The sequence below is a fragment of the Polyodon spathula genome, chromosome 7 (assembly GCF_017654505.1).
Source record: "Polyodon spathula isolate WHYD16114869_AA chromosome 7, ASM1765450v1, whole genome shotgun sequence".
Classification (NCBI taxonomy): Eukaryota; Metazoa; Chordata; class Actinopteri; order Acipenseriformes; family Polyodontidae; genus Polyodon; species Polyodon spathula.
In genome coordinates this window covers 23,490,390-23,518,053 of record NC_054540.1, presented here as the reverse complement: position 1 = coordinate 23,518,053, position 27,664 = coordinate 23,490,390, and the positions used below count along the sequence as shown (strand labels likewise).

Below are 27,664 nucleotides of genomic sequence, written 5' to 3'. Positions count from 1 at the left end.
AGTAGAAAATAAAACTACCCCCCCCCCCCATTCTAAAGTAAACAATCTATATAAAGCAACATATAATATTCATGCAAAACATTATTTTGGTGGAAAGATGTAACATGTGTTGTTCTTTTCATTTTACTGTTTAACATACCGATGCTAAGATGTTCAAAATTAATTAGTTTACTCCTTCCAAAGGTTGCAACCTAGTTTTCTCTCAATTCAATCAGTGGTTTTGTAGGTCAGGAGTTTTCAACTGGGGGTACTCTCAGAAATGCAAATATATATATTTTTTTTTTAATGATATTATATATTATTACTAAACCACTGTGCGTAAGTACTTCATTTTTGTTTAGCAGCTCAAAGGTTACAGTCATTACAAAATTATCATCCACCTGTAGACATGCATGATTTCGACTGAGCAGATTTCCACTCTAATATTAGGGTGGGTGAAGCAGACATCTGATGACTCTGCCTAAGGAGAGCTCTGTTGTGTTACAAGTGCTGTGTTGCTCATGAACTTTGTAGTTTGCAACTAATCGTATAATTGAATACTAATCAGTGAATCACAATCTGTCTGCATTTCTTTGAATTTCTTTCACTCAATCATGCTGAGATAGGAAGTAAATGGTAACATGATAAAACACTTACAGGGCAGACTATTTTGGATTCTAATAAATTTTACAGAAAAGAAAGTGAATACCTGTGTTTCCAAAGAGATTCCCAAATGCTGTCTTTTGATTCTGTGCATCCAAAGACTTGAAATTAAAGTTTTAAATTACTGTTTGGTATTCTGTCCTAAACCAGCAGTTTGTCAGTCCCAAACTGTTGTGACATAAATTATATATTAAATAAATAGGGAAAATGTTGTTTATTAATCATTAATCTTGCCTTCTATTGCAACTGTGGTACCATTGTAAAGGTTGAAAAACACTGCTCCAGGTAACTAATAAAGTAAAAATGCACGTATAACAGAAGTGCATTAAATATGTAAAGATAGGCCAACAGGCACCAGATTCTGACACACTCAGGTTTGATCACAATTGGATAAGTGTATCCTAAATATATGTAAACCTTGAATCTGTGACACACAAATACTATGAATCTCCAGCAAGGGGCAATCAAACCTGGAATAGCTATGTAACGTGTGGGCTTTTTCCATTCGCGCATTATATTTAAGGACCTTGACGATGTTATAACAGCCATAGTATCTTGGCTTTAAAGTAACTGTCAAAAGCAGGGGGGCATCTTCTGCCACCCTCAGGATTCCCACAAGTGTCCTACAGCCTTTAGCAGGGCAGCTTACTTTGACCCATACACAACCAGTTCTTAAAGCAATATGTAGTTAAGGTGGTAGGCGGTGACACATAGCTCTGTTATTGATAAGGTAGCTGTAGAGCTAGAAAACTGACCACCAAGACCAACTGTACAGTACCTAAAATGAAATAAAGACAAACCATAATAACTAACACAAATGAAGACATACAAAAACCTATATCATGTGTCTTTATTGACACGATATCATGGCAACTACTTGGGAACTCGGACTGGTTTGGCAAGAACCAAGAACCTTTACTCTGCTGTATCCCATACTTACCATATCAGTTTTCAATTCAATTTCAACTGAAAACTACTGGACATTACCTCACTGTTGTCATTACCAATTCACCCACTGTTGTCATTACTCATTCTCAAAACTGAGAAAATTAAGGAATGCACAATTAAATAAGACAAAACAAATCACCGTTTAGTGTTCTGTCATCTATACTCAGGCTGTCAGAAAGATCAATGACATTATTCTTTTTTTAGTGTATGTCATAGTTAACACAAGTTTCACAAATAAACCTGTAATAAATGACAGAAGATGAAGCAGCTTGCTGAAAACAAATTAAATGGAAAGTATTTAACAAATTTCAGTACAGGTCAATCAAACACTTGACATTGTAGCTAGCACTTAAACTGTTATAAAGTAAATAAATTTAGAGCACTACTGCAAAAGAAACAAAGTTTAAAAGAAAAGAAAAAAAACACCACACAAATACTGTAGTTACAGAACAGAACTGTGTAAACCAAGGGGGCTGTTTCAACATTGGGTAGATAATCCACAAACAAAAAGCAGGTAACATAATGAGGTTCATTTAACCATAATGTACTCTATCCACGTAATTTACACTGTGGACTACATTTTTGGTAGCCTATTTCTACAGTAAAGTCATAAGGTTTAGAGTCTGATGAAACAAGAGAATTGAGAGGACATTTTCTAGAAAAGGCAAGCTGAGCAGATGGGAAGTCAACAGTCACGCCTCTCACGACGTTGTCATCGAATGACAATATAGACAGTACACCTGCACTGGGTTACGAATGATCTGGATTATTCTGAGACTGACATAATGATATACAAGTAGTCTTGAATACACACATTAGCATTTTTTTTTTAAAGTATCCTTGTTTTAAATGTCGCAGACAGTACAATAAACTAGTACATCCCATGTTTACATACATCTTTGCAATAAGGTATGTGCTTCTTTTTAAACTACAGTACAGTAGCAAAATCGAGGATATTTTCATAAGTATTATGGTTATTTAAATATTTAACCTCCTATGCATTGTATCAAGATTTCAAAATGCAACGCATATCCTCCTTGCTTCGGCTGCTCTGACTAGTTTCCTTCCTGTTATCTGAATACAATTAAAGATTCGTTGTATCTTCACAAAATCTAACAACCGTACTGTATACAGTGCCAGATTAGTGACAATATCTCGGGATTACGAACGACATGCAATGCAAAATATGTTTGACTGTACAAACCACAGCTAATTCAACATAGTGTAAAGTATGACAGTGCTGCAATGTTGCTTGTTTTTTTAAGTGCTCTGTTTCCCATTTTCATTCATTTATATAGGCAAATGGTAACTAAAAAGTGCAAGAAGTATCCTTTTGGGCCTCATTAAAACTGTCCTTCATACTTGACTACTCTACGTAGAGAGTACAGTAAAAGGTACTGCGTAGCCACTTAAATTATACAATTCATAAAGACTATCATTTTTCAAGGTCTTCAAAAGTCTAAATGCGACATGTCTTTAGAATAATACACTAAATGTAATAAATTTAAAATAAAAAGGAAACAAGTAGATTTGTTTAATAGAAAAATTAAAATAAATAGGTACCTTCATTTTGACCTCTGACGGATCCCAATTGGGTCTCAGTTCCTTAATCAGTTTCATTGCTCCTGCACTGATATCTTTATCATCTACAGTAATATCTAATTTGGGAACTGCAGGGGAACAGGCGGGTACGTGGATATAGTTAGTCATTCTAGAAGACAAACTTGATTTCAGCCTGCGTCTCGATGTACTTTGCCTGGATGCTTAAGCAGTACCGCCTACTTCGGGTATTTATGGCTCTTGGAAAATTCCACCCCTCCCTCTATGCAAATCAAACGCATTGCATTGTGGTCCTGGGGGGTTACAGTATTATGAGCCAAGGAGTCATAGGGGGTTGGGTTTGACATCAACAGTTGGTGGCGATTTTTTATTTTCTTTAATTTACTGTATGATATTCTTGTTACTTCATTGTACATTGTTCTCCAACAGTGTTCGTTTTGAAATTCTAAATTATTCTTTAAAAAATAAATTAATAAATAATAAAAAATTCGGGAGGAAATATAAATGTAAGGCATGCTGCAGCTTGGTTTGCAGGTTTATCCTGCCTTCACCCCCTCAAAACAAAAACAAAAAAAACATGTTACAGACAAACTTCTTTCCAACATGATTTAAATGTTCAATACAAAAAAAAGGATAGCATTTTTCCACTATTTTTAAATTCCAAAAATGTTGTTAAATGTGTTATGTAAAAAAAAAAAAAAAGTACCACATGTTTATGTTCCTACTGCTCTTTACTAATTATTTATACTGTACTATGAAAAAAGATTGTTATACAAAGCTACTGTTAAACATATCATTCAGATACAATATGTCCCTTACTATAGGTGGGATATGGGTCCAAAATGTGTGTGGGGGTGGGGGGTAAAGAAATGACCTGTAAAGACGCTTTCCAGTAACTAAAAAAGTGTTATTGTCTATTTGTTATCAACAAAACCTATTAATATTCCTACCTATTTAAAATAATGTACCTAGTGCTAATTGTCTGCATTTTTTGTGGCCAATCTAACACAATGGTTAATAATGCATTGCTCCTGTAGCCAGGGGTACTGTGATGGTTTACCGATTTCAAGTGCTGTGTTTTTCTATACCTGTTGTTTGAGCTACACAACTTAATTTAGAGATACATTATTCCAATTTATTAGAATGCTGACTTTGTTGCTGTAGCTTTTGCACATTCATTAAAGGTTGAGCTGTATGCTTAAAATCATATGATAAAGTGGAATATCTGACAAAGTTTGAGTTTGTAAATAGTTACTGGTTCATTTAACTATAAGTCAATGAAAACATACTCATCAGCTCTTAATTTAATATTCATGGTTTGTAAAAATGATTTCAATACTAACATCTACTTACATTTGATATACTATATATACATTTTATATGTAGGCCCTATAAAACAAGCAGCATGTAGAAAAAATAACTCCATAACAAAGTTTTCAGATGGCATTCAAAAGCACCTGTTTTAGCTGTTTAGTTTGAATGACTGTGTTCATTTTTTTTATCTGCATTTAAATTGATTGGAAATGTATCCATCCAACTAGAACTGCAGCATTGTTTTGTATACAATTGTGTGGTCTGATGCTTTAATTCAAATATGTAATCCTGTCAATGTCCCCCCTTATCAACAGAGCTACAAGCAGCTGGGACAGCAATTCAGACTGAAATGTACAGTCATGTGATTTCAAAGACAATACATATTTTTTTTTTAATGTAAATTATTATTATTATTATTATTATTATTATTATTATTATTATTATTATTATTATTATTATTATTAATAATATTTGGATTCATGGGAAACACTTTATTTTGCTGCAAAGGTGTTCGCACAAATACTACAGTTCCAACATTACAGTGATGTGAACAAGACGTATTTATTTATTTTTATTTGTTTATTCATTTATTTTGTGATACCTTTAAAAAGGATGGAATAAAATAGTATAAAAAACATATCAGGGCCGGCGTCAGGGGGGTTGCAAGGGAAGCAACTGCACCCAGGCCCATTTCCGTTTTTCCTGAGCCCACTTAATGACTGAACGTAAAAAATATATAGGCGGCATCTAATCTACTGGGATTAGAAAAATAAACCATAACAAGGTCTTATTGCCAGACAAATTTGCAAATCAGAGCGAAGAGATTGTCTATCTGGAGACGGGACGCAGAGCATGAGCTCTGACAATAGGTCAGTGATTGTTGTCCTGGCAGATGTTATGCTAACCAACAGATGGTAAAAATTCAGTATTTAAAAAAAACAATGATAATATGTCAAATCAGGTACCAAAGAACAGACTTGGTTGTGCAAAGTATAAAGAGCAAAAAAGATGGCTATAGCTTGTCAGAAAGAAGTAGAAAATGCAAATAATATATCTTTAATGGTTTAAGAGTGGAACATTTGTTTTGCTTCCATGCTTTTGGGTTATTTCAATTGTTATATCTTTTAAGTATCTCTACAGTTTAGAGAAATAACCTTGCTTGCTCATTTCTTATTGTATGGAAGAGAACTAGGGCCATGCAAGAAAAATAAAACCTAGACATTTGGAGTTAAAAAATGTTTTCTCACACGGCCTTAGGGCTCTTCCATACTGCTTACAATTCCAAAGTTGCTAGTACTGAGCGATCCTTCAGTAAACTATCTTTGTTAAGGAATCACAGTAACTGCAGTCAACAATGCACAGGAGATATTGTCTGCATTGGCTGTAATGCCAATTCAAAATAGATTTGCAAGACAAGTTATCGTTTTGGATGTAATCAAAATATTTTCATCATTATTTAAAATTATTTATAAAGAAGAAATGTATTAGAGCATTGCGTGGGAAATTAAAGCAGGCTCATGCAGGTATTTCAGGTTCTCGAATGCAGTGGTTTATTAAGCCAGGACTCTTCACTTGACTGGTAAAGCGTGTTCGAAAGTAGAGGCACACTAGCTTCCGAGGCAACCTCAGAACTAGGCTTCACCTCAATAGAGTGCAGGCTCCTCTCGTTCTTCCATTTGGGGGAGACAGAGGCAGGTACTGTGGGTGGCGACAGCGGAGGCGAGGCTGCGGCTGGTGCCGCAAGTGATTGCTGCCTCGACAAAAGCTCTAGGACCTGGGCCATCTGTGCCTAGAGGTTCATTATGTCCCTCGTCTGCTTCGAACGCTTAAGCCATCTCGCTTGTGGAGATGGGGAGCAGTTACAAGGGGTCGACATACAAGCATGGACACAGGGGATATTCTGCGAGGAGCGGGGAGACTGGGGCCCCAAGGGCCGCTGGCGGTTCGGCCACAGGGGACGGAGCGTCGGTCCCTGTGGCCCTAACCAGCCTATTGCAAAGCACCCAAGGCTGATAAGCCACACAGATGTTGCAAAAAAGCCTTGTCCCAGCGCACAGGGTACCGTGCACATAGAGTATGCCCATCCTCCTGAGGCATGTTTGCTCTACAGGACGTGCAAGTATGGAACCAGGAAATGCTCGCCTCAGTCACTACGCAACACACCTGGACGAAGTGCAAGGCACGGGAGCACTTAAGCACTGAATGCACTGAGGTACCGAAGCACAGAGGGCACCGTGTGCATTAGGCTATGCATGCACCATGGTACTAAGTACCGCGTGCACCAGCTAGCACCTAGCCTTATTGACTCTTAGTGCAGCGAACATCGTGCACACCAAGTGTATGTTTACCATTTGCACCGAGTGCACGAAGTACTGTGTGCACTGATCACTGTGTGCACCGAGTGCATCGTGCACCGATCACCACGCACACCAGGTGTACCAAGCACCGAGGGCGCTACGCGCACCGAGGTACTAAACACCATGCCCACCGAGGTAATAAACACAGTGCATACCGAATGCATCGAGCACTGTGGGCACCAGGCACCTTATGCACCATGTGCACCAAGGACAGTGCGCACCGAGGCACCGAAGTACCAAGGGCTGAGTGTGCACCGAGATATCGAAGCAGCGGTGCCTACCCTGACCGCGTGTAGTCACATACCTGGTCTGCAAGCAGCATAAACCAGGGAGGCACACAGGCTAAAGCCACGGCGGGCAAACTGAAAAATAACAGGGGGAGAAACACGTTTTTTTTTTTTTTTTTTTTTTTTAAAGGACCAACAAACCGGGTTGGGTGGGCCAAGGCAGCCGGCGAGGTCTATTCTACAGCAGGGCAGGTGAAAACGCAGCCCTAGTAGAAGAAATACACGGCTGACTGGTTGTTGTTGCAGCTCAATTCACATTACAACTCATGCAAGCTGGGTTGTGCGACTGGGTCACGCAACAACAATATAATTTTTTATTTATTTCTATTTTGCACTACTGCACACACGGCAGTCAGAGGAATCTCTTAACTTTGGGACTACAGAAAGGCCTAGCTTCGGTGGAGGAACTGTGTTCTCCCCAAGAGTGTAGGCAAAAAAGACACACACACACACACACTCCTTTAAATCGATACTGCACAGGCAGTCACTCACATAGGACAGATAGTAAGAAAAGGCAGCCTGAAACGCAAGTGAGGCAGCTAAGGAGAAAAAGAGGCTTTATTTTAGAGTCGCTGATTCCACGAAAGCCACAAGCCAACTTTCAGCACAATTGTAGGGGAACTGCAGTCGACTCAGAAAAGCTCTTTTGAAATATGTTCAATTTCAACACAGAGGTCTTAGCTTACTGCCTTGAGAAGCGAAAAGCGAACATAGCTTCCGTGGGCTGAATGGTTAATCCTTCGGTAGGCAGAATTGAGGAGGTCACCCCAGGAAGGGGACTATCGGCAGCTCTGATAGAATGAGCTCAGTGAATACCTACCAACAGGAGGCATATCCCATAAGCAATGTTTTCAGAAACAAAAAAAGTTCACAAATGAAAATAACTAGTTAATAAAACTGATTATTATTCACTAACATACGTTTCTTAGAGGGTACCTGTGGTGAACTGAAAGTGAATCTTACTTTAATAGAACATTTTCCAAATGCTTTTGTCATGTTTTACAACATGTTTTATTTCGTGTTCAAACCACGACAAGCTTCAGTGCAGTGCGTTGTAAACAGGGCACCGTGATGTGACGTAGTAATTTCCGCAATTGTCGCCTATACTATAGCTACACACGAAGAAAATTCGCATATATACAAATATCATGGATGAAGAGAATAATTCCAGCTCAATACAATAGTATGAGCCGTTATTGTTAGACTACAGTTCACACAGCAAGAGTGGACTCCAACGAGGACAGCAGCCAGTTCGTTTATCAACACTCATTGGATAAACCCATCCGCAATTCTCTGTGATTGGTTGCAAATATGAGCATTGACCAGATTTACACGGTGCTGCATAGCCGCTTTTTAATGCTACGCTGATGGTTCAACCTTCTTCAGTCACATCAAGAGTTGTACTGTAATAAATTAGATATGGTAGTAACAGTACAGCACCGTGCATGAAAATACAATATTCTGTTACCGGTGTGACGATGCTCTGGGGAGAAAAACGGGACGAAATGAGCGTCCCAAGAAGGTTCTGGCGACACTGGGGTCAGTGTTCCAGAAGTGGGACTGTCCCGTCCAAAACGGGACGTTTGGTTACCTTAAATGTGACTGATTATACAAGAAGATGCATGCACTGCTAACTGTTAACAGGTGAAGAACTAAATAGGCGACTGTAACAATATGAACAACGACGTCTGAATTATACATGCACATACAACACCAAACCCGTGAGTCACTGCTCACACCACTCTCACCCGCAGCACCTACCCGGAAGTGTTTGTTGCTCCCTACTGGAAGTGAATTTTCTGTGCAGTGAGTGACTTTTCATCGTGTGACATGCGTATTGGTAAACTGTTTACAGAAGATACATCAGCATAGACGTGTTTGTAAAATAACGAGTCGTTGTATGGTTCTTAAAATCATGTAAAACAAAATAGACGCGTTGCTTTGGACTATAAATACAGTTAACAAAAACACAACAATAGCAATATTTTGCAAGTCTATTGCAAGGATCCGCTTAGCAGTTTCATGTTATGGGCAAGAAGAGGAGTTTGTGCTGGTGCTGGACGGCCAATGTTGTCAGATTTAAATGTCTTTCTTTTAAACAGGTGTACGTAACATAGTATCAGGTTTGTACATTTCATACTAATACATGTATATTAATAGTATTATCAAATTATATAAATTGTTTGCAAGGAAGCAAAGGTACAGTTTTCACAGTGATAACGTGCGTGGCCTATATCATTTATGTTTCTTTTTCTTTTACATGGGATTAATGCTTTGCAGATTGATATGAAATTGTTCTCTAATATTACTCAAGTTTAATTTGTATTTAGTTATATGGATGCTTAACATTTTTTAAATGGTACTGCTCACGTCTGTCTGTTTTAAATTTGTCACCATTTGTTTATCTCAAGGTTGTTCGTTATTCATTGTCAAAGTATTTGAATAGTATTGGTGAATATTGAATAAATTATCGCGACGGTTAGATGGTTATTTAAATTTTTATTGTAGTAATTAAAACTAATAATTTTGGACAGTAGATGGAAAATAATATGTGCACTGATCCCGGATATCTATCTATCTATCTAATTAGTATTATTATTATTAGTCGTAGTATTTTATTATTAATATTATTATTAGTATGCTCCATTTGTAGTCCTCTCTGTTTATGCCCTTGTACATTATCAGTCCCAAGGATGCCAAATGTGGCAGATGATTGCTATTTATGTTCTTTTTTTTTTTTACTTGCTGTCAAACACAGCTGTGCAACCACCCTAATCCACTGTACAGTATTGGTCTCACTAGAAATGACCTGTCACACAATTCACTATTAAAAGGTCATGTAAATGTACTGTGTATTTCTTTACAGGAAGGTGTAACCATGCCAGGAAAGCTAAAGGTTAGGATTGTCGCTGGACGACATCTGCCTGTTATGGATAGGGCCAGCGACCTAACTGATGCTTTTGTAGAGGTTTGTATAATGTTCCTTAAATACTGAAATCAGTAACTAGATTCTGTTAAAAAAAAAAAAAAAAAAGTACATTATAAATAAGCATCAGTAGTGAATGATAATCATATATTTATTATTTTAGGTTTAGTTGACTAAAGTCAACACTCATAAATTCACAAATTATTTATAGACTTGATTTAAATTAAATTGAGGGCTGTCACAGGTACATTGTTATTTATTTATTTTTAATTGAACACTTAATGCCCCACCGATCACAGAGAGAGCGACAACAAAAGTGGATTTTGAACTGTAGCATAAGATCTTGCTGCAAGTGGCTAATTACAAAAAAATAAAAATTAATACAGTTGTACAGCATCAGCATCTGTAAACTCAGAACAGGCTGCTTTATTAGTCTGTTTTATTTGTTTTGTTTTATTTTTTTAAGCAGACCAGAGACAACATTTTTAATCTAATTTTATTATTCACTTTTTTTTTATTCACATCTTTTTCAGGTAAAATTTGGAAACACAACATTTAAGACAGATGTATTTCCCAAATCCCTAAATCCCCATTGGAACTCAGAGTGGTTTAAATTTGAGGTAAGATTATTTTTTAACCCAACAGATTATAAAAGCAAAAATTTAAATGTATATCTGACTGTAGGCATACCTAAAGATATTAGATGTTGGAAGTTACATACATATTATATTTAGGGGTTTATTGTATTGCTGTGACGTGTTACAAGGTAATAATGGAGTGAAATGCAGTTCTGTTTTATTGCTTGCTGCCACAATACCCAAAGATACCTTTAGGGATGTTTTTCAGAGTTTGTTGATATTTTTAAAAAAATGCAATCGTGTGCTTGTAAGTGTTTGTAATTTTATTACAGGAATTTAATTTATTGTATACATTTACCATTGCAGAACGCATTATATAAAAATAAAAAAATTGATGTTTTAATTAATTATATATATAGATATATATATGTCATATATATATATATATTATATCAGATATAATATCTAATAATATATGTATGTATATATACATACAGCTCTGGAAAAAATTAAGAGACCACTGCAAATTTTTATTAAATCAGCATCTCTACATGTCTGGCAGCCATTCCATTCCAGTGTCTGTTGAATTCCAACACAGGCACACCTCATTCTACTGAATGAGGTACTGATTAGGGGATCACCTGAACCAAATCTTATTTAACGAGGAAAAGTATAAAAACCACTCCTGTGGTCATCACTATCCTCTTGCAATAGGACCAGCTGGATGGCAAAACAGTGCTAGTAGTACCTCAAAAGTAATTGGAATAAAAAAATAACTATTGACCATGCACAAAGAGTTGAAAAGGAAAGTTTTGAGTGAGGAAAAGAAGGGTTCAATTCTGGCTTTACTGGCAGAGGGATACAGTGAGCGTCGGGTTGCTTCCATCCTTAAAATTTCAAAGACGATGGTTCATAAGAACAAGGTCAAGCAGCACACATTGGGGACAACAAAGCTGCAGACCTGCAGAGGGCGAAAACGACTCTCCACTGACCGGGATGACCACCAACTCATTCGAATGTCACTCAGCAACCGTAGGATGATATCAAGTGACCTACAAAAAGAATGGCAAACGGCAGCTGGGGTGAAGTGCATGGCGAGGACGATTCGAAACAGGCTCCTAGGGGCAGGGCTGAAGTCGTGCAAAGCTAGAAAAAAGCCCTTCATCAATGAGAAGCAAAGAAGAGCCAGGCTGAGGTTTGCAAAAGACCATAATGATTGCACCGTAGAGGACTGGAGTAAGGTCATCTTCTCTGATGAGTCCAGTTTTCAGCTTTGCCCAACACCTGGTCATCTAATGGTTAGACGGAGACCTGGAGAGGCCTACAAGCCACAGTGTCTCGCACCCACTGTGATATGTGGTGGAGGGTCGGTGATGATCTGGGGGTGCTTCAGCAAGTCTGGAATCAGGCAGATTTGTCTTTGTGAAGGACGCATGAATCAAGCCAAGTACAAGGTTGTCCTGGAAGAAAACTTGCTTCCTTCTGCTATGACAGTGTTCCCCAACTGTGAGGATTGATTTTTCCAGCAGGACGATGCTCCATGCCACACAGCCAGGTCAATCAAGGTGTGGATGGAGGACCGCCAGATGGATGGTCACAAGCCATCAAACAAAGCCGAGCTGCTTGAATTTTTGCGCCAGGAGTGGCATAAAGTCACCCAACATCAATGTGAAAGACTGTTGGAGAGCATGCCAAGATGCATGAAAGCTGTGATTGAAAATCAGGGTTATTCCACCAAATATTGATTTCTGAACTCTTCCTAAGTTAAAACATTAGTATTGTTTTGTTTAAAAATGAATATGAACTTATTTTCTTTGCATTATTCGAGGTCTGACAACACTACATCTTTTTTGTTATTTTGACCAGTTGCAGTTATTTGCAGAAAATGATTATTTTAATTTGGAATTTGGGAGAAGTGTTGTCAGTAGTTTATAGAATAAAACAAAAATGTTAATTTTACCCAAACACATACCTATAAATAGTAAAACCAGAGAAACTGATAATTTTGCAGTGGTCTGTTAATTTTTTCCAGAGGGGTGTGTGTGTGTGTGTGTGTGTGTGTGTGTGTGTGTGTGTGTGTGTGTATATATATATATATATATATATATATATATATATATATATATATATATATATATATATATATATATATATATATATAATTGAACTATGCGGTCCATTTGTACTGACGTCTATTAACCCTTATCAGCTCAATGTTACGAGATTAGGCACTTCAGCCAATCCTTCTGTAAATATTTTTTGATCATTCACTGATTGCTGCTGTTTGGAGGGTTTTATGAATATGTAATGTCTACCATATGGTACTGGTTGAAAAAAAATAACAAAAGTCACAAGATTTTTATTGTTTTCTATAGTATTGAGTGTACCATAATTGTAAATGTTTTATTAATTGTATAGAAAATAAATTATTTCCTTCTTTATTGAAATGTAGGTGGATGATGAAGACTTACAAGATGAGCCACTGCAAATCACAGTTCTTGACCATGACACCTACAGTGCCAATGATGCTATTGGCAAAGTTTATATAGATATTGATCCTCTGCTGTCCAGCGAAGCTGCCACTGTAATCTCTGGGTGGTTTCCAATTTATGACACTATACATGGTACGGTTTTACACAGCAGACAACCCAGCTCCCTTGCTCTGTCCACACAGAAGTGAAGACTTAAACATAAGTGCCCTATTTAGTATTTTGTATTAATAAGAAAGCTGATATATGTACATGTAGTTGTGACATGAAAGATAAAAAAACTAGTAATGGTGAGTTTGTTTAGTGACCTGATATGGAACCATGTAAGTAACATTGCAAAATAAAGTTTTATACACTTTTGGTCTGAATTTTATGTTTATAGAGGTCATTAAATTCAAACACTGAATGTAATTTCTGAAAACATTTATTTATTTATTGATTTATTGATTTGAGTCCTCTAAACAGTTTATTGTTGTACAGTTAAATTCTAATATATTTCTCTGGATACCCTACAGTAAATTATACACTTAACTTTCATCTGATTAAAAAGAAACCAAGTCAGCGTAAATCAGTCTCCTAGAGGTTTAATCTATATTTCTAAAACACATGACTACAGTTCCTTGCTATCATTAAATGCAAAAGGCACACAAAAGATACTAGTTCTGATCCCATATATATTTATTTTCTTTCTTCTATAGGTATACGTGGGGAAATAAATGTTGTTGTTAAGGTGGACCTGTTTAATGACTTAAACCGTTTTAGACAGTCATCGTGTGGAGTCAAGTTCTTTTGCAGTAAGTTGAGTTTTTTTTTTTTTTTTTTTTTCAGGGCCTATCTAGACAGTTCTAAAATTTAATTGTATTGTTTTTCCTTGATACTGATTGTTTAGATTTTATGGGGTTTTTTTTTTGGGGGGGGGGGGGGGGGGGGGGTGGCAGAGTCCTTTTTTAACAGATCGCAAACCCCAGAATTGTTTAACTCCTTTTGTACAGTGCCCTTTGTGTTATATCAGCAATATTGTATACGGGTGGCTACATGGGATAACTTATTTATTTTTCTTGCCAGCTACATCCATTCCCAAGTGCTATAAGGCAGTTACAGTCCATGGATTCGTAGAGGAATTGGTGGTGAATGAAGACCCAGAGTACCAGTGGATTGACAGAATCAGAACACCCCGGGCATCCAATGAAGCACGACAGAGACTCATCTCTCTGATGTCTGGTATTGTAGTTACAATTGTTATCTCAATATGAACAGAACAGATGCAAATTGTATTTGTTTATATAAAATGTAGAAAGGGTCAATGGCTAGGTTTATGCTTTGAATAATGTAGTGACTGCAGTTGACAAATGAACTACAGATTATCACTTTAATATTTGAATTATCTAACTTTTATGTACAACATGTTTAGTTATAGTATGTATATGTTTGGACTAAGGACAGCTTTTTGTTCCTGATCATGACACTGATCATCCCTTCAACATCAGGATAAAAAATACATTCCAGCCTTTGGATTGGAAACTTTTTTGCTAATACTTGAACGGTAGTGTATAAAATATGTTATTTTCTAGGTGAGCTTCAAAGGAAGATTGGCTTAAAGGTTCTGGAAATGGGAGGCAATGCAGTTGTGGGCTACCTTCAATGCTTCGATCTAGAGGGAGAGTCTGGGCTAGTAGTACGAGCTATTGGAACAGCCTGTACCCTGGATAAACTAAGTAACCCTTCTGCGGCACTCCTACCTGCATGCAATTCCCCATCCAAAGAAATAAAAGAGTAAGTATAAAGCAGAAGGGGTTTGTGATCTTGCATAAATGTTTCATTGACTTGTGTGTGCACTTTATCTGTAAAATGCAGACCCTTTAATCTGAAAATTCTTATAGTTGATAATTTATACATTTAGAACATTGTGAAGCATTTATTACTCAAAACTTCCATTCACGCATCCAAGACCAACGGCAACACATTTTTTGCTTTTGTTAGTAATACTTTAGAGAAGTTATGGGAAGTCTCTATCACTGTTTTTAACAGGATCTCAGTGGTAACAGACCACATCAGAGTCTCGAAGATGTGTTTCCAACAGACTTTCCCTTTCTTTCCCTTATTTCTTTCACTCTACTAATACTCTTCCGTACAAGCAAATATGCTTACCTTGTGTATACAGTAGGTGCCGCCCCTTCCCACACACACACATACACATAAGCACATATTAGCACAGTAATGGCCGTTGCACACCGGATATTTTTCTTTATCTAAATTTAACATAGATAATATTTAACAAACATTTACATTTGTTATTGTACCTTGCACACCAAGTGCGTAATTGTCATACAAGGTTGAGGCGTTGAATAGTGGAATCAAAATCATTTAGATTTGATCAGTTTTCACGTATGTTAAAAGTGACGACAGATCATACAGTATTTACTGAATGAGAGACACCCAGTTCAGGCAAAAACGGAGTCATCTCCGAAATTGGTGTGCAGTCTGTTTATTCACACTGTTACAGGTTATATATGGTAAATTATGGCACTTATTCAGTGTGCAATGGCTCTTAATAAAAAATATAATATATTTTGTGTTACAAGAATAACTATATGCCTTTAAATGAATTTCCTGATTTAACTGGATAAGTATTTTGTATGATTCATTTTAAACACACAAATAGCTGTCTAAAGCCTTTGTGTTCAGTTCTAGTTCCCTTCTCCAATTTAGAAAAAAAGCATCAGAATTAAAAATCCGACACCATTTACTGTATGTCATTAAAATAGGCAATTGTGTACCAAGGTCATGAAAACCAACACATTTAACAGCGCTTGCAAATCTATTAAGTGTAGTTCTGTGTTCAAACTGTGGACGTGGATAGGTACACCACAATTAAGGCCAACTGAATACAGCCCTGTGTATAAGACATGAACACAATTTTCTGTTTTATATCTGAAACAAATTAAAATTGGGCAAGAAAGATAAACACAAGCCTTTTTGCATTTCCTTGCACTGTGTGTAATTTGCATGCAGAAAATGTATGCTTGCATGATTCTCATATCTTGCATTTGCATGATGAAGTATACATTTCACTTAGGAGTTATGTCATATAGGATTAACACAAGTCTTAGTCTTAATAGTAACACAAGAAATATATTATGTAAGATATCATGTACTATCTTGTGCACATGTACTGTACAATGCTAATACATTGTTTTAATTTTTTTTATTAGGCCTATACTCTGCAAACACACGGTGTAAAATAAGCTATTTAGTGTATTTCATGTAATATTATATATGGATAATTCACTTGTTAAACTACTCAAAATGTAACATACCTCACGTTATGCTTAAAGCTTGTTCTGTAGACCTAGCATGCTGCTTATGTGTTTGTCTACTAAAAATAACCAAATTATACGGCTCACTACTTGCTGCTAATTAGAGAAAGCTTTCTGGAGGCGTAATTATTCAAGGGAAAGGAAAACGCTATTTCGTTGCAATTTGTTGTTTGTGTTGTTTTTCTTTCTTTCTTTCCCCTTGGCTGCCAATTGTCTCAGGTCTCCACTGGTTCACCCGCCAAGCCATGGATGTCGCTCGACCCACAACAGTCCAATTCACACTGCTTCTGGCTCACGACTAACTCAGAACTTCTCTGTGTCTGTTCCTACTCTCATCTACACTGGTATGAGACTGCATAGGCTCTGGAGCTGGGGAGAGACGGGCCATGAGCGCAGGGGTCAGAATCTAAAGCCAGGCAGGCAGTGTAGGCAGGTACCATGCGTCTGTACTCCCCACTAGCCAGGGAGTGTTAATACCAACTCTTCAGCTTCCAAAGCATTCCCTCCCCTCAAAAACTGAGCAGAGCAGCTCATATTGATACTGTTTGCTAAAGAAAAAAAAATGAAGGATTGCCCAAGCCAAATATTATATATATATATATATATATATATATATATATATATATATATATATATATATATATATATATACTAAAAAAAAAAAAACAATGGAACACAATTACATCAAAACATTCTGCGACTTATTTATTTTTTTATTTCCCATTTTTAGCTGTAAAATGCTGTTATTAGTTTCTGGAGTAAGGAAACATGACTCATTTCAGTTCCTAACTGTGTTGAGCTGAAAAAATCACCGTACAGTATCGTGCATCACAGATATTTTTGTTTGACTTTTTCTTTTGTTATGCAATTTATATCTTGCTAAAATCCTATGTTTATATTTTTTTCCATAAGCTTGCTTTACTTTCTGTTACACATCTTTCTGACTGTCAGCCATTTTCCCTGACCAGCACCCTGAGAAGGCAACCGGCAACTTTCGTCCGCCTCCTCCCCAGTCTGCACACATACAGCAATCGGTTGCCCCCGTCTCCACCCCTCCACCCACCCCCTCTCCGCTTCACCACTTTTCCCAAGTCTGGGTCATTCCACTATTGCTAGTGTCCTTTAGCACTTGGGTACTGAATGTGTTTCCACCTTCTTCTGGCAGGGCTCCCTTCAGTGAAGATCCCAACCCTAATACTCATTCATCAGGACCCTCCACCCCACTGAAAAACCAAACCTATTCCTTTTCACCTTCCAAGTCCTACAGTCGACAGTCCTCTTCTTCTGACACAGATTTGAGTTTGACACCTAAAACTGGTAAGGCGCTGCCACCCACTTTATGTTGTTTTTATTTTGTTGTTTTTGTCAGGGTTTTTATTTTTATGTTTATTTTGTGTTGTACTTTTATACCACATTTCTAACCAATCACTTGCTTTCTTCCATTTTGAACCAAAAAACTTGTTAGTCAAGCTCCTGTAGTAATTATTAGTGGGCCAAAAAATATTTTATAATAATGAAAATTTGGACAAGTGAATTTGAGATAAATGCTTAAAATAAATTAATTATATATACAAAAACGAATAGCAATTATTTGTTTGTACATCATATGAACAAGTTTGACAGAATTTTATGTTTTACTGTTCATTTCTTTTAGAAGCATCAATTTAGTACTGTAGATTATAAATTCAACATTAAAAACACATTTGTTGCATCTTTTTAAATAATCTAAATCCTTAATTTGGTGTAATTTTAGGTTACTTATGTGTTTTTAGTTAATTTTAATGCTTTTTGACCAATGGCTAATCTTATATGCTTTATACATATCTTGACCTCTTCAGAGATGACTGTGGCCATAACTATTTAGCAGTACCTTATTTGCGCAATTAATTAAATTGTATGAGTTTTTAAAGGTGGAAGAAAACAATGTTTAAAAAATATTTAACTTAAAATCATTATTCATTCTAGCACTCATTTGTGTTTAAATAATAACAGAAGCATAACAAACTCTAAATTCCCATTGTATGTAAAGTTGTATTAAAATTGGATACTGGAAAGTCCAGATAATTGTACACCTTGGCACTTATTTTTTCTTTATCAAAGATACAAGGTGGCTCTCATTTGCCCGATAATGCCATTATATACACAGTCAATTCTCACTAAAATGAACGTGGATTAAAATTACTTGTAATGTTACGAGTTTTCTAGATGGTCCAAGCAGTTGCTTATTCTAAATTCTGTCCTGTAATACTAATTCACTTAACACTAATTTCCTGTTTGTGCAAATTATTTTGAAGCACCAGGAAAGAAAAATTTGAATAAAATAAATGGCCCTACTTTGAACAGCTGAGTGTAAAGGATATTGGGAAATGTAATAGCTTGCATCCACATTAGCACCTCTGTGCTTTATTTTTGTGCTGTTTTGGGACTACTGATCCTATCATGCATTTCGAGTTGCCATAAATGTTTTCAAGTTGCCGTATCGTTCACGCATCAGTGCTATTTCCAAGTGCAAAAAAACATGCACTATCCTTGCAGACAAAAGTGGAGGTGTTGAAAGCAGTGGATAATGCACCACCGTACAAGAAAAAGAAAGATAATGCTTTCCCGTGAACACTGTATCATCTATTCTGAAAAACTGGGATGCTGGCATAGGAACATCAAACTGGATGTAAGTTGTCGGTGTTTCTGATTTGCTCAATACCCTGATGTTGAGGAGGCCTTGCTTTTGTGCTTTAAAAGTGCCTGTGATCAGAATGGGACGTGCCAATTTCAAGTGCAGTTCATTTGCAATGTATACTTTCCAAAAGTTCACTTACAACTGTTTTTTCAATGAAATGCACAGTATTTTCAATGACATGCACATTTATAATACTTTTCATTGTAATGCAATTTAAATTTGCTTTCGGTGTTACAGTAACTTCAATAAAAGCTAACAGTATGCGTTTGGTTTAGACTAAATTAAGACAATTGTATTTGCTGGTCTCTTCAAATTCATATTAATGAGAGTTGACTGTACAATATATTTCTTTTAACCGTAATTATACATTTCCTGTTCAAAAGTAATTATTTAACAAAAATAACTAAACATGAGAATATGGTGGCTCAGTAAGGACAGGGGAATAACAGGTTATTAAATTATCTAAAGAACTGGACATTTTCGAACCATCATGTTTAGATCACAAGATTCATTATCACGGTTTGATATCACGGTTTGAAATGGCAAAAACCTAAGAATTAATCTTGCTAACTCAACATAACAACTTTTTTTCACTTGCCCTCAATGAGTCACCGTATGAGAGGAATGAATGTCAAATTAAATTTGATTGTTCTGAGAATTACCTATATGTATTCCCTGTCACAGAGTATGGTAGCTGTTAGTGAGCCAATATAGTATAATAACTTTTGTTTGCCATGAAGAATGGTTTAGCACCGCATCATGTCTCTCTTTTTTGTTGTCCATTTTTTGTAGATGCCAACTAATACTTGTTTTGGGCCTTAAGCATGCTTTCCTTCCAGTTTGTCTGTCATACCCATTATCTTGTGACTCTTCATCTTTCTTCTCTACCGCTTTTCCTCCTGCAGCCACTTCCCCCAAGGGGCCTAGGATTTTCCTGAGTCCCAGCTCCCCTACTCTCTCCTCTGATTTCCTAAATCTTACAAACACTTTTCAACTTCCCATGGGGTCTGGGACTAGTCTTACTCCTCACTCTGGCCATGCAAATCCAGTTGGTCTGAGGAAAACTGTCTCTTTCAGTGAGGATTTGCTTCTGGCTGCCTCTGGTAGGACTAATCGATCAACACGTGCTTTGGATACTGTGTATACAGTAAAGAGTCACCTCTCCAGTTTAACAAACACTTTCTTTAGCTTTTAATTTCATTTCGACCATAGTGATTATGATTCTAACCTATAACTTCTTTTTGTTAATTGCACAATTTAAGACAATATATTGGTGGCTTGCACCCTCTAAAATACTTATTTTACTAATACACTGTTATTACACGTTTGTGGATATCATGTATTGACTGTTATACAGATACAAAAACTTTTAATCGCATGGTTAAACAAAATTATTTGCTGTGCTGGCAATATCCTATGAAGTGTACATAAATTATAACAATCGTCTACCAGGTATAGCAATAGTAACCTAATTATATCCATTTATATTAATTTTATGAATGAAAATGCTCTTTATGCATACCATGCATGCATACAACAACTATACTACCTACAGTAACATAAGTGTAGATCATGCCATGTTCACCATACATACATTATTAATTTCCTTGTCAGTTTCAGGTCTTTTTACTTTTGTTTTTAATTTTAAGTTGCTTGTGGAATGTTTTGTGTACCTGTATTTCTTACAGTGTATATAGTTTAATCAGGTATAGATATACTTGTGTAAATTAAGTAAAAAGACACAGTTATAATAACATGGTTTCCTTATTTAGTGCACAGCTAAAATATTAGTATTTATAGAACCCTTTCGACTACAGTTCACAATTGGAAGTGATGCTTTTAGTAATCTTAATTTAATCTTATGAACCAAAATTAATCACGGAATGAAAACCAGAACTTTATTCAAACCAGTTTTTAAAAAGTATTGTTAACCGAGTACTTTAAATAAATAAATAAATAAATAAAAGTCATTTGTGCAGATATAACTAAGGAATTTATAATTGATTTCAGGTAACATTACAAATATAAGACATTAGTCAAAGTCGGTGGTAAATATTTTTTCTGTGGTCTAAAATGTACAGTACAGTAGATCAGTTAATTCTTTGTTTTTGTTGTTTTTTTTTGATGTTCTGCAGTTTAAGTGTGTAAATTTGCTAATCTGTAAAAGAACATGTGAAATAACGATTTGCACAGAGCAATTACACTTTTCAGGTTGAATTGAATACATTTAAATACCACCAACATGCATCATAAAGATCCCTGAAGCAGATGCCACACTTGGGATGTGTAATACAGAACTGGTGTTAAGTAACGTGGTGTATATCCACACATGCTGTGTCGAATGGTGGATTTTGGTACTTGCGTAGAACATGGAGAACACAGTGATACTATAAATAAAATGCACAGTGGTCATTTTTGAAGTCCATACCACATGAACTAGGAGTGTTACGATGCTGAATAAATTAGCTGACGCCTCAAACTCACAGCTCTATATCTGCTCATATTTAATTAGCCATGTAATATGTATGGGATAGGCAGGCTATTGGGCACAATATTTATTAAGTGATGTCAGCAGAGATGCCCTACGACTTAGAGGTATGCCAGCGCAAACAGAACAATTTAGAGAAATATTGTACCAAATGTACAGGAGTCAGCTAATACTAACACATTGATACCACAAGTGTTGTATGTAAATGATTTAATTTGGCTTATTTTTGGAGAAAGATGTTATGATTAACCTAGGAACTGCCAAGGATTCTCATGGATGGGCAGGAGAAGGGGAAGAGTTTTGTGGAAGAGCATCAAAAAAAGAAGTAGCAGGCATACAAATAGTTTAAATCAATTGCCAATTTTCTTTTCAGTGTAATCGGACAAATAAATAAAGTTAAAACTTTTATGGTGAACTAGTCAGTGTTCACATGGATCTTGTATTTTTTTTTTATGAGGTACATTTTTTTTATCTAATAAGTTAGCAAGTAACACAAGTGGGAAAATGGGCATTGTTTTCTTTCATCATTGTGTTCTCCATAGCTTGTTCTGTGCTTGTTTAAAAAAAAAAAAAAAAAAAAAAAGTTAGGACAGTCACTGTCGCCTAGTTAAATCACTGCATGTTTTAATTGCTGTCCTATGGGGTTTTTGTGCTATTTAACATTTTTCTTTCCAATATCTTTGATTGTTGGTTGTGTAGGAATGGGAAGTGGTGGGAGTGCTGGGAAGGATGGAGGACCACTAAAAACCCTTTTAAGGCAACAGACCCAGACAGCACTTGAGCAGAGGGTGAGGACTTTATTTGTGAAGGAGATCTACGTTATTCCAGTAGAATTATAGCCACGTAACCTGGTCAATTGTGAAATTGTCCTTGGCACTCTTAAATTTTCAGATAACACATTGGGTAAATTGGAAATATTAGGCATTTGCATTTATAGTTTTTTAGAATTCCTACTAAATATAATCTATAGAGGGTTTCAAATTCTAGCATTTGTTCTAGAAAGCCTATTTGCGGTTACAACAAATGAAAAAGGTGGAAATGACATAATTTAACAGCCGTGCACTGCATTCACACTACAGTGGCAATAGGGGAAACAAGTTTGTGGAATTACTATTATTATTTTAAACCAACATTTATTTCAGTGAATGACGTTCTCTTTTCATTCCTGTTTATTCTTGTTTACTTTGTGGCTAAGGGAGGATCGCCTCGTATGTTCAGGAGGCGGGTATGTTTTGAAAAACATTGTGTGAATTTGTTTTTCCTAAATTCTGAGCTTTTTTCCTTTTTAAAGTTGGATCCAAAATAATGTACTTTTTTTTAGAGTCCAGAGGAGAAAAGGGTTTTGGTTTGTTTAAATCTCTATAAACATTGATGTCTCTATAGAGAATTTAAAAATTCTGTTCTTTCCTGTCTTAGATGTATTCTTGACATGTTTTCTAAGCTTGCTATAAATATCTGTCTTTCATTACAGTATATGTTGTGGCCCAACAGGTAGATATTATTTGCCTGAATACGTAGCACACAGTACATTATTTTATCTATCAGACACCAAGTAAATATAAACTTGCTAACACATGTACACTGAAATATCCCTTTTACATAACAACATTAGCCTGTGCATTGATAAAAGGCAGCTCACTGCAGATTCCTGTCACCAACAGTACTGTCAATGAAACAAAAGTGAGCTAGACATGGATTTATGATTACTGGGATAGATATACAGTATGTAATACAATCTTGCAGTTATTTCTGTCTGAGATGAGTGACGCCTTTCTGGAAGAGCCTGGCATACACTGTAGGAGTACAAATACTTGAACTCCAGAGAAAGATCAGGACCAAAACCCAATACTGGAGAAAAACCTAAACCTAACATAAATATCAGTAGAATGTGTCAGTGCTGGTATCAGTTGACAGTGGAACCATAGTGCCCTACCAGAAATGTTCAGTAGATGCTAGTTACCTTTTACCATAAAATATAAAATAAACATTTGAAAATTCAGGCAGATAATTTAATTATTCTGAAAAATAGGATTCAAAAATTTGAAGGTAGGTTGTTTTGAAGCTGTTTGATAATCCGTGTATGAACTGTGATCTTTTGTTAATGTTTTGAGAAATGTGGATACATTATTTCTGTATTGTAGAAGTACTTGTATGTTTTGCTTTTAAAACTTGCTTAAAACATCAAATAAAAAAAAGAACAGTTGTTTTGGATTCAGTAACTTCCACGCCTCATATTGTTCTGAGCACGTCAAGTACAATTCGGCATGGTTTGAATGTAACTGTAAGGTTACATTGTAAGATACTTTCCCCTTTTTGTTCTGGTTGTAAAATGATTTTGATCAGATTTAACATATTTCATAAAGCAAGCATTGACATGTTTTTCTTTTTTCTTGTGTTGGAGCCACATTGATTAACTATATCTAGCTAATTAATGAAATACCAATGTTGCATGAACTAACTGTACTTCAGTCATAAAAATAAATAAATCAAAACTCAAGAATTGACTGAACACATGTTTTGTTTGCACCACAATTCTTTTTTGTTTCAGTACTGCTGTTTGTGTTTGCAGTGATCTGTAAAATGGAGAATGTACCTCAAAACATTCCTAATGGAAGGCAAACCTTTCCAAAACTATGATTTATAGATACTTTGAATACACAATAATGACCACAGGGTACAGACTTGTTAGTTTTGAAGTGGGAGTTAAAATCAAAATCTGCCTGCCTTAATTATCATTATTTTAATCTCTCCTGGAAGACTATATCAGTATATGAGGTGTTTTTGCATGAGGAACTTTAACTGTGTGCATGTATACAATTTAAGATTAACACAATCCTGAATATCTCCTAATGGGAAATGGATTGAAAAGAGATTGGGTTCTTGTTTGATTGTGTCGGGTTGCATGTTTTGTCTACTGATTTTTAATTAGAGTTCAGGACAGTTGAAAGTCAGGAGTAGGAGCTAAAATTCCTGTTATTACAGCGTTGTTATTATTGTTGTTGTTTTTCAATAGTGTTCTTCATTTCCAAAGTATGAAGTGCTTTTAAGATGTGACAGTTTTAGAACCATGGTGCAGTTTATAAGAGAAATATGTTTAAGTAAAAAGTTATTTGTTGCATAACAGTTCTCTGATAATTATTCTATTGGAATCGCCAAAAAAAAGTATTTTTTTTTTTTTTTTTTTTTTCAAAATATGAATGCCCTAAATTGAAATTCTAACAGTGCACTTCACTGCTTTGGTAATCTCTTTTTCTAAATTCTCTCACTTATTTATGCAAAAAAAGCAGCATTTTCTTTGCATTAGTTTTATTTTCCTGTTATCTCTCGTTTCCTGACATGTTCTATTATTTATCATAATAGGCATCCCTGATTATTGGTTTTCATGTGTTTTATTTGCTGGAGTAAAGTATTGATTTCCTTTACATGAGAGTAGATGTTAAAACGTCATGCTGATTTGAACTCGGCTCTCGCCAAGATAACCACCGACTAAGACGTAGCTTTACAGTAAACTAGTGCGAAGGTGAGCAGGAAAAGTAAACAACAGTAACACCTTAATCTTTCTTCCAGGAATTCCCATTTTTCACCCTGACATGTTTTCCCCCCGGTTTCCTCGTCCATGTTGGTGGTGTAGTCAGTGCACGGTCAGTGAAGCTTCTGGATCGTATCCACAACCCTGGTAGGTCATTTGGAGTCTGTCATTGCAGCCTTTTGAATGTTTGATAGCAGGTTTATTTGTTGTCCATGTGACACATTAATTGACAAACATTACACAGGTTATAGTTTAAACTTGGCTGAGATTCAAATCCTAGGATTTTATTGTAATTGTCATTAAGTTAAAGAACTGACTTTAAAGCACACTTAAGAAAAACATATCTACTTTTAGCTAATCCCTAGTGTTGGGTTTATCACTGTTACATATTGAAAGTTTTGTTCAAAGGAAAACTCAGACTTGGGGCCTGATTCATTAAAATTAAGTTTGCTTGATTAAAATGTACCATACCTTTTGTACATTAGGTAATTTTTTCTAATTCACAATCTGATTTGATTGTTTTTCAGAAGCATGCACATTGGAAATAATAACTTGCCATACACATTTATGAAGTGCGTATTAAACACTGGAATAATAGCTATTGAAGAGGTAGAAGTGAGGCGTTTGGTTTTTTATTTGTATTACATTTTCTTGTGAAATGTAATATATGTAAATGTAAACCTAAAAACAGGTCAATATATTTCTGCCTTTGAAACAGCACTACATTAAAGTGAAGCTCTTTAAGTACATTTTGATTTAACAATATAATACAAGAAGTCATTAATTATATACATGTATTACCCTTATAATTGTGCGTTCATTTTATTTGACTAAATATGGTAACTAAACTGGTTTCTAATGCCCATGCATGTTTATTACTGTTGTCAATCAATAAAACAAGTTAATGTTTGGTTCACACACAAGGAATATGCAGTGTTAAGTGACTGCCTGTTCTTTTCTACTCCATCAACAGAAGGTCATCCAGGCTATGCTTACAGAAATGTATATACACACCATCACTGCTACTGTTCTGTTTGACATATTCTTTTTAATCTGTGCAATCCATGTTTATTCAGGGTACTGGACTACTGCAAAGTTTCTTTTAAACGCAGGTGTTTTGTCTTGGATTAGCAAGCTTGTATCCTTAATTAAACCTGTATCTCTATTCTCTAATAATACTCAGCTTTAGGTTCAGTTACATAGAATAATGTTTAATAGTACAGTTAAATATTTTTATCTAGTGTTCATCTGCTGAAAGAAATTAACCCACGTATTCACTTTTTTGCCTGAAAAAATGAGAAACAGATTGTGAAGTTTTTTTTTTTTTTTTCTGTCTTGCAAATTTTTCTTCTACAACTTCTAATGTAAATATTAATGATTGGAATAAGTACAAACCATTGTATTAGTAAATCCCATTCAGGCAAAATCAATGCCTAATCTATGAAAATAACTTGAAAACCAAGTGAAAACATTTAGTGAATCAGACCCATTAATTTGAATGGAGAGGAAGTCCCCTCCCTGAGGAAAATCCCTCCAGATTTAATGTCTGTATAAAACAAAGATATACATATTGATTGGGTACCCAGCAAAAATAAAACTAAACACTTGCATGCAATGTTTAAAGGAATATGGAAATATTATTGCATGTGTTTACAAAGGGCTGTGAGTGACTCCTTTAACAACTTGTCTTAAACAAGAATACTGTTATTTTGTGCAACAGTTCAGTCTGCAGATCTGTTACAACTTTGCAAGAAACAAATAAGCCATACTGAGCTAAAGCCCAGTCACAGATAGCCGCTGCATGCTCCTTTCTCTCTGCCTTCTCTTAATAAACCTCTGATTAACTCTGTTGTCTGTGTCTTTCCAGTTCCTGTGGAGTGTTGTTGCCTAGTGTTGTGCTCGTTTTGTAGTGTGTGCTATTTTTCTCTGTTCTGCTCCTATAACTGATCTACTAATTTGCTGTTTTGAACTCAGCCTTTGTCGGAATAATGGGTAACACAAGATCATACAAACTGCTAGACTGGAATAGTTTCTCTGCAGGTATTTTACTACTCCTTCAGTATTGCACATACTGACAGAAATTATGGCAGCTCAGTGAAGTTCTTGCATTTTTTTACATAAAACTGTGAGGAATATAAAAATAACAATGTTGTTATTTGAGGTGGTGATGGGCTTTATTAAGTTTCTACAAAAGAATGTCACATTTTTTATAATTTCATTACTAGGAGTTTATCTTCAAACATCAAGTTATGGGCCTGCACTGATTCCACCAAGGCGGATGTAAAAAAAAAAAAAAAAAGAAAACACAAAAACAGGGTTTTTTTTTTTTTAAATAGTAGACATGTTACTAGCTGCTGTAACTTAGTACATTATATGGCAAGACATGGTTCAGTAGATCAGGGGTATGTTGTTGTGTTAGTCAAGTCATTAATTAACCTTTTAATGTAAAATGTGTATGTAATGATTTGTATTTTAAGGTCATCACAAAAAACTAAGAAAAACATGTTCCAAACGAGTCACCACATAAAGGGTGTTAATCATTTGCACTACAT

General features: G+C 35.8%; 2 protein-coding genes across 2 annotated transcripts in view; one reads left to right on the top strand and one right to left on the bottom strand.

Moving 5' to 3' along the window:
- The window catches only part of LOC121318381 (ethanolamine kinase 1-like), a 32,765-nt gene extending 29,401 nt beyond the window's left edge, over nt 1-3,364 (bottom strand). The window contains exon 1 of the mRNA XM_041254965.1: nt 3,154-3,364. Within this exon, the coding sequence (XP_041110899.1) occupies nt 3,154-3,300 (147 nt within the window). The 5' untranslated portion in view covers nt 3,301-3,364. The remainder of the gene's footprint in view (nt 1-3,153) is intronic.
- A 5,549-nt stretch (nt 3,365-8,913) lies between these two features.
- LOC121318380 (C2 domain-containing protein 5-like) overlaps nt 8,914-27,664 on the top strand; it is a 39,784-nt gene continuing 21,033 nt past the window's right edge. Inside the window, 11 exon segments of the mRNA XM_041254964.1 lie at nt 8,914-9,231; nt 9,975-10,076; nt 10,568-10,654; nt 13,065-13,236; nt 13,800-13,895; nt 14,167-14,322; nt 14,673-14,874; nt 17,584-17,735; nt 20,001-20,198; nt 22,283-22,371; nt 25,151-25,259. Coding sequence (XP_041110898.1) covers nt 9,987-10,076; nt 10,568-10,654; nt 13,065-13,236; nt 13,800-13,895; nt 14,167-14,322; nt 14,673-14,874; nt 17,584-17,735; nt 20,001-20,198; nt 22,283-22,371; nt 25,151-25,259 — 1,351 coding nt within the window. The 5' untranslated portion in view covers nt 8,914-9,231; nt 9,975-9,986.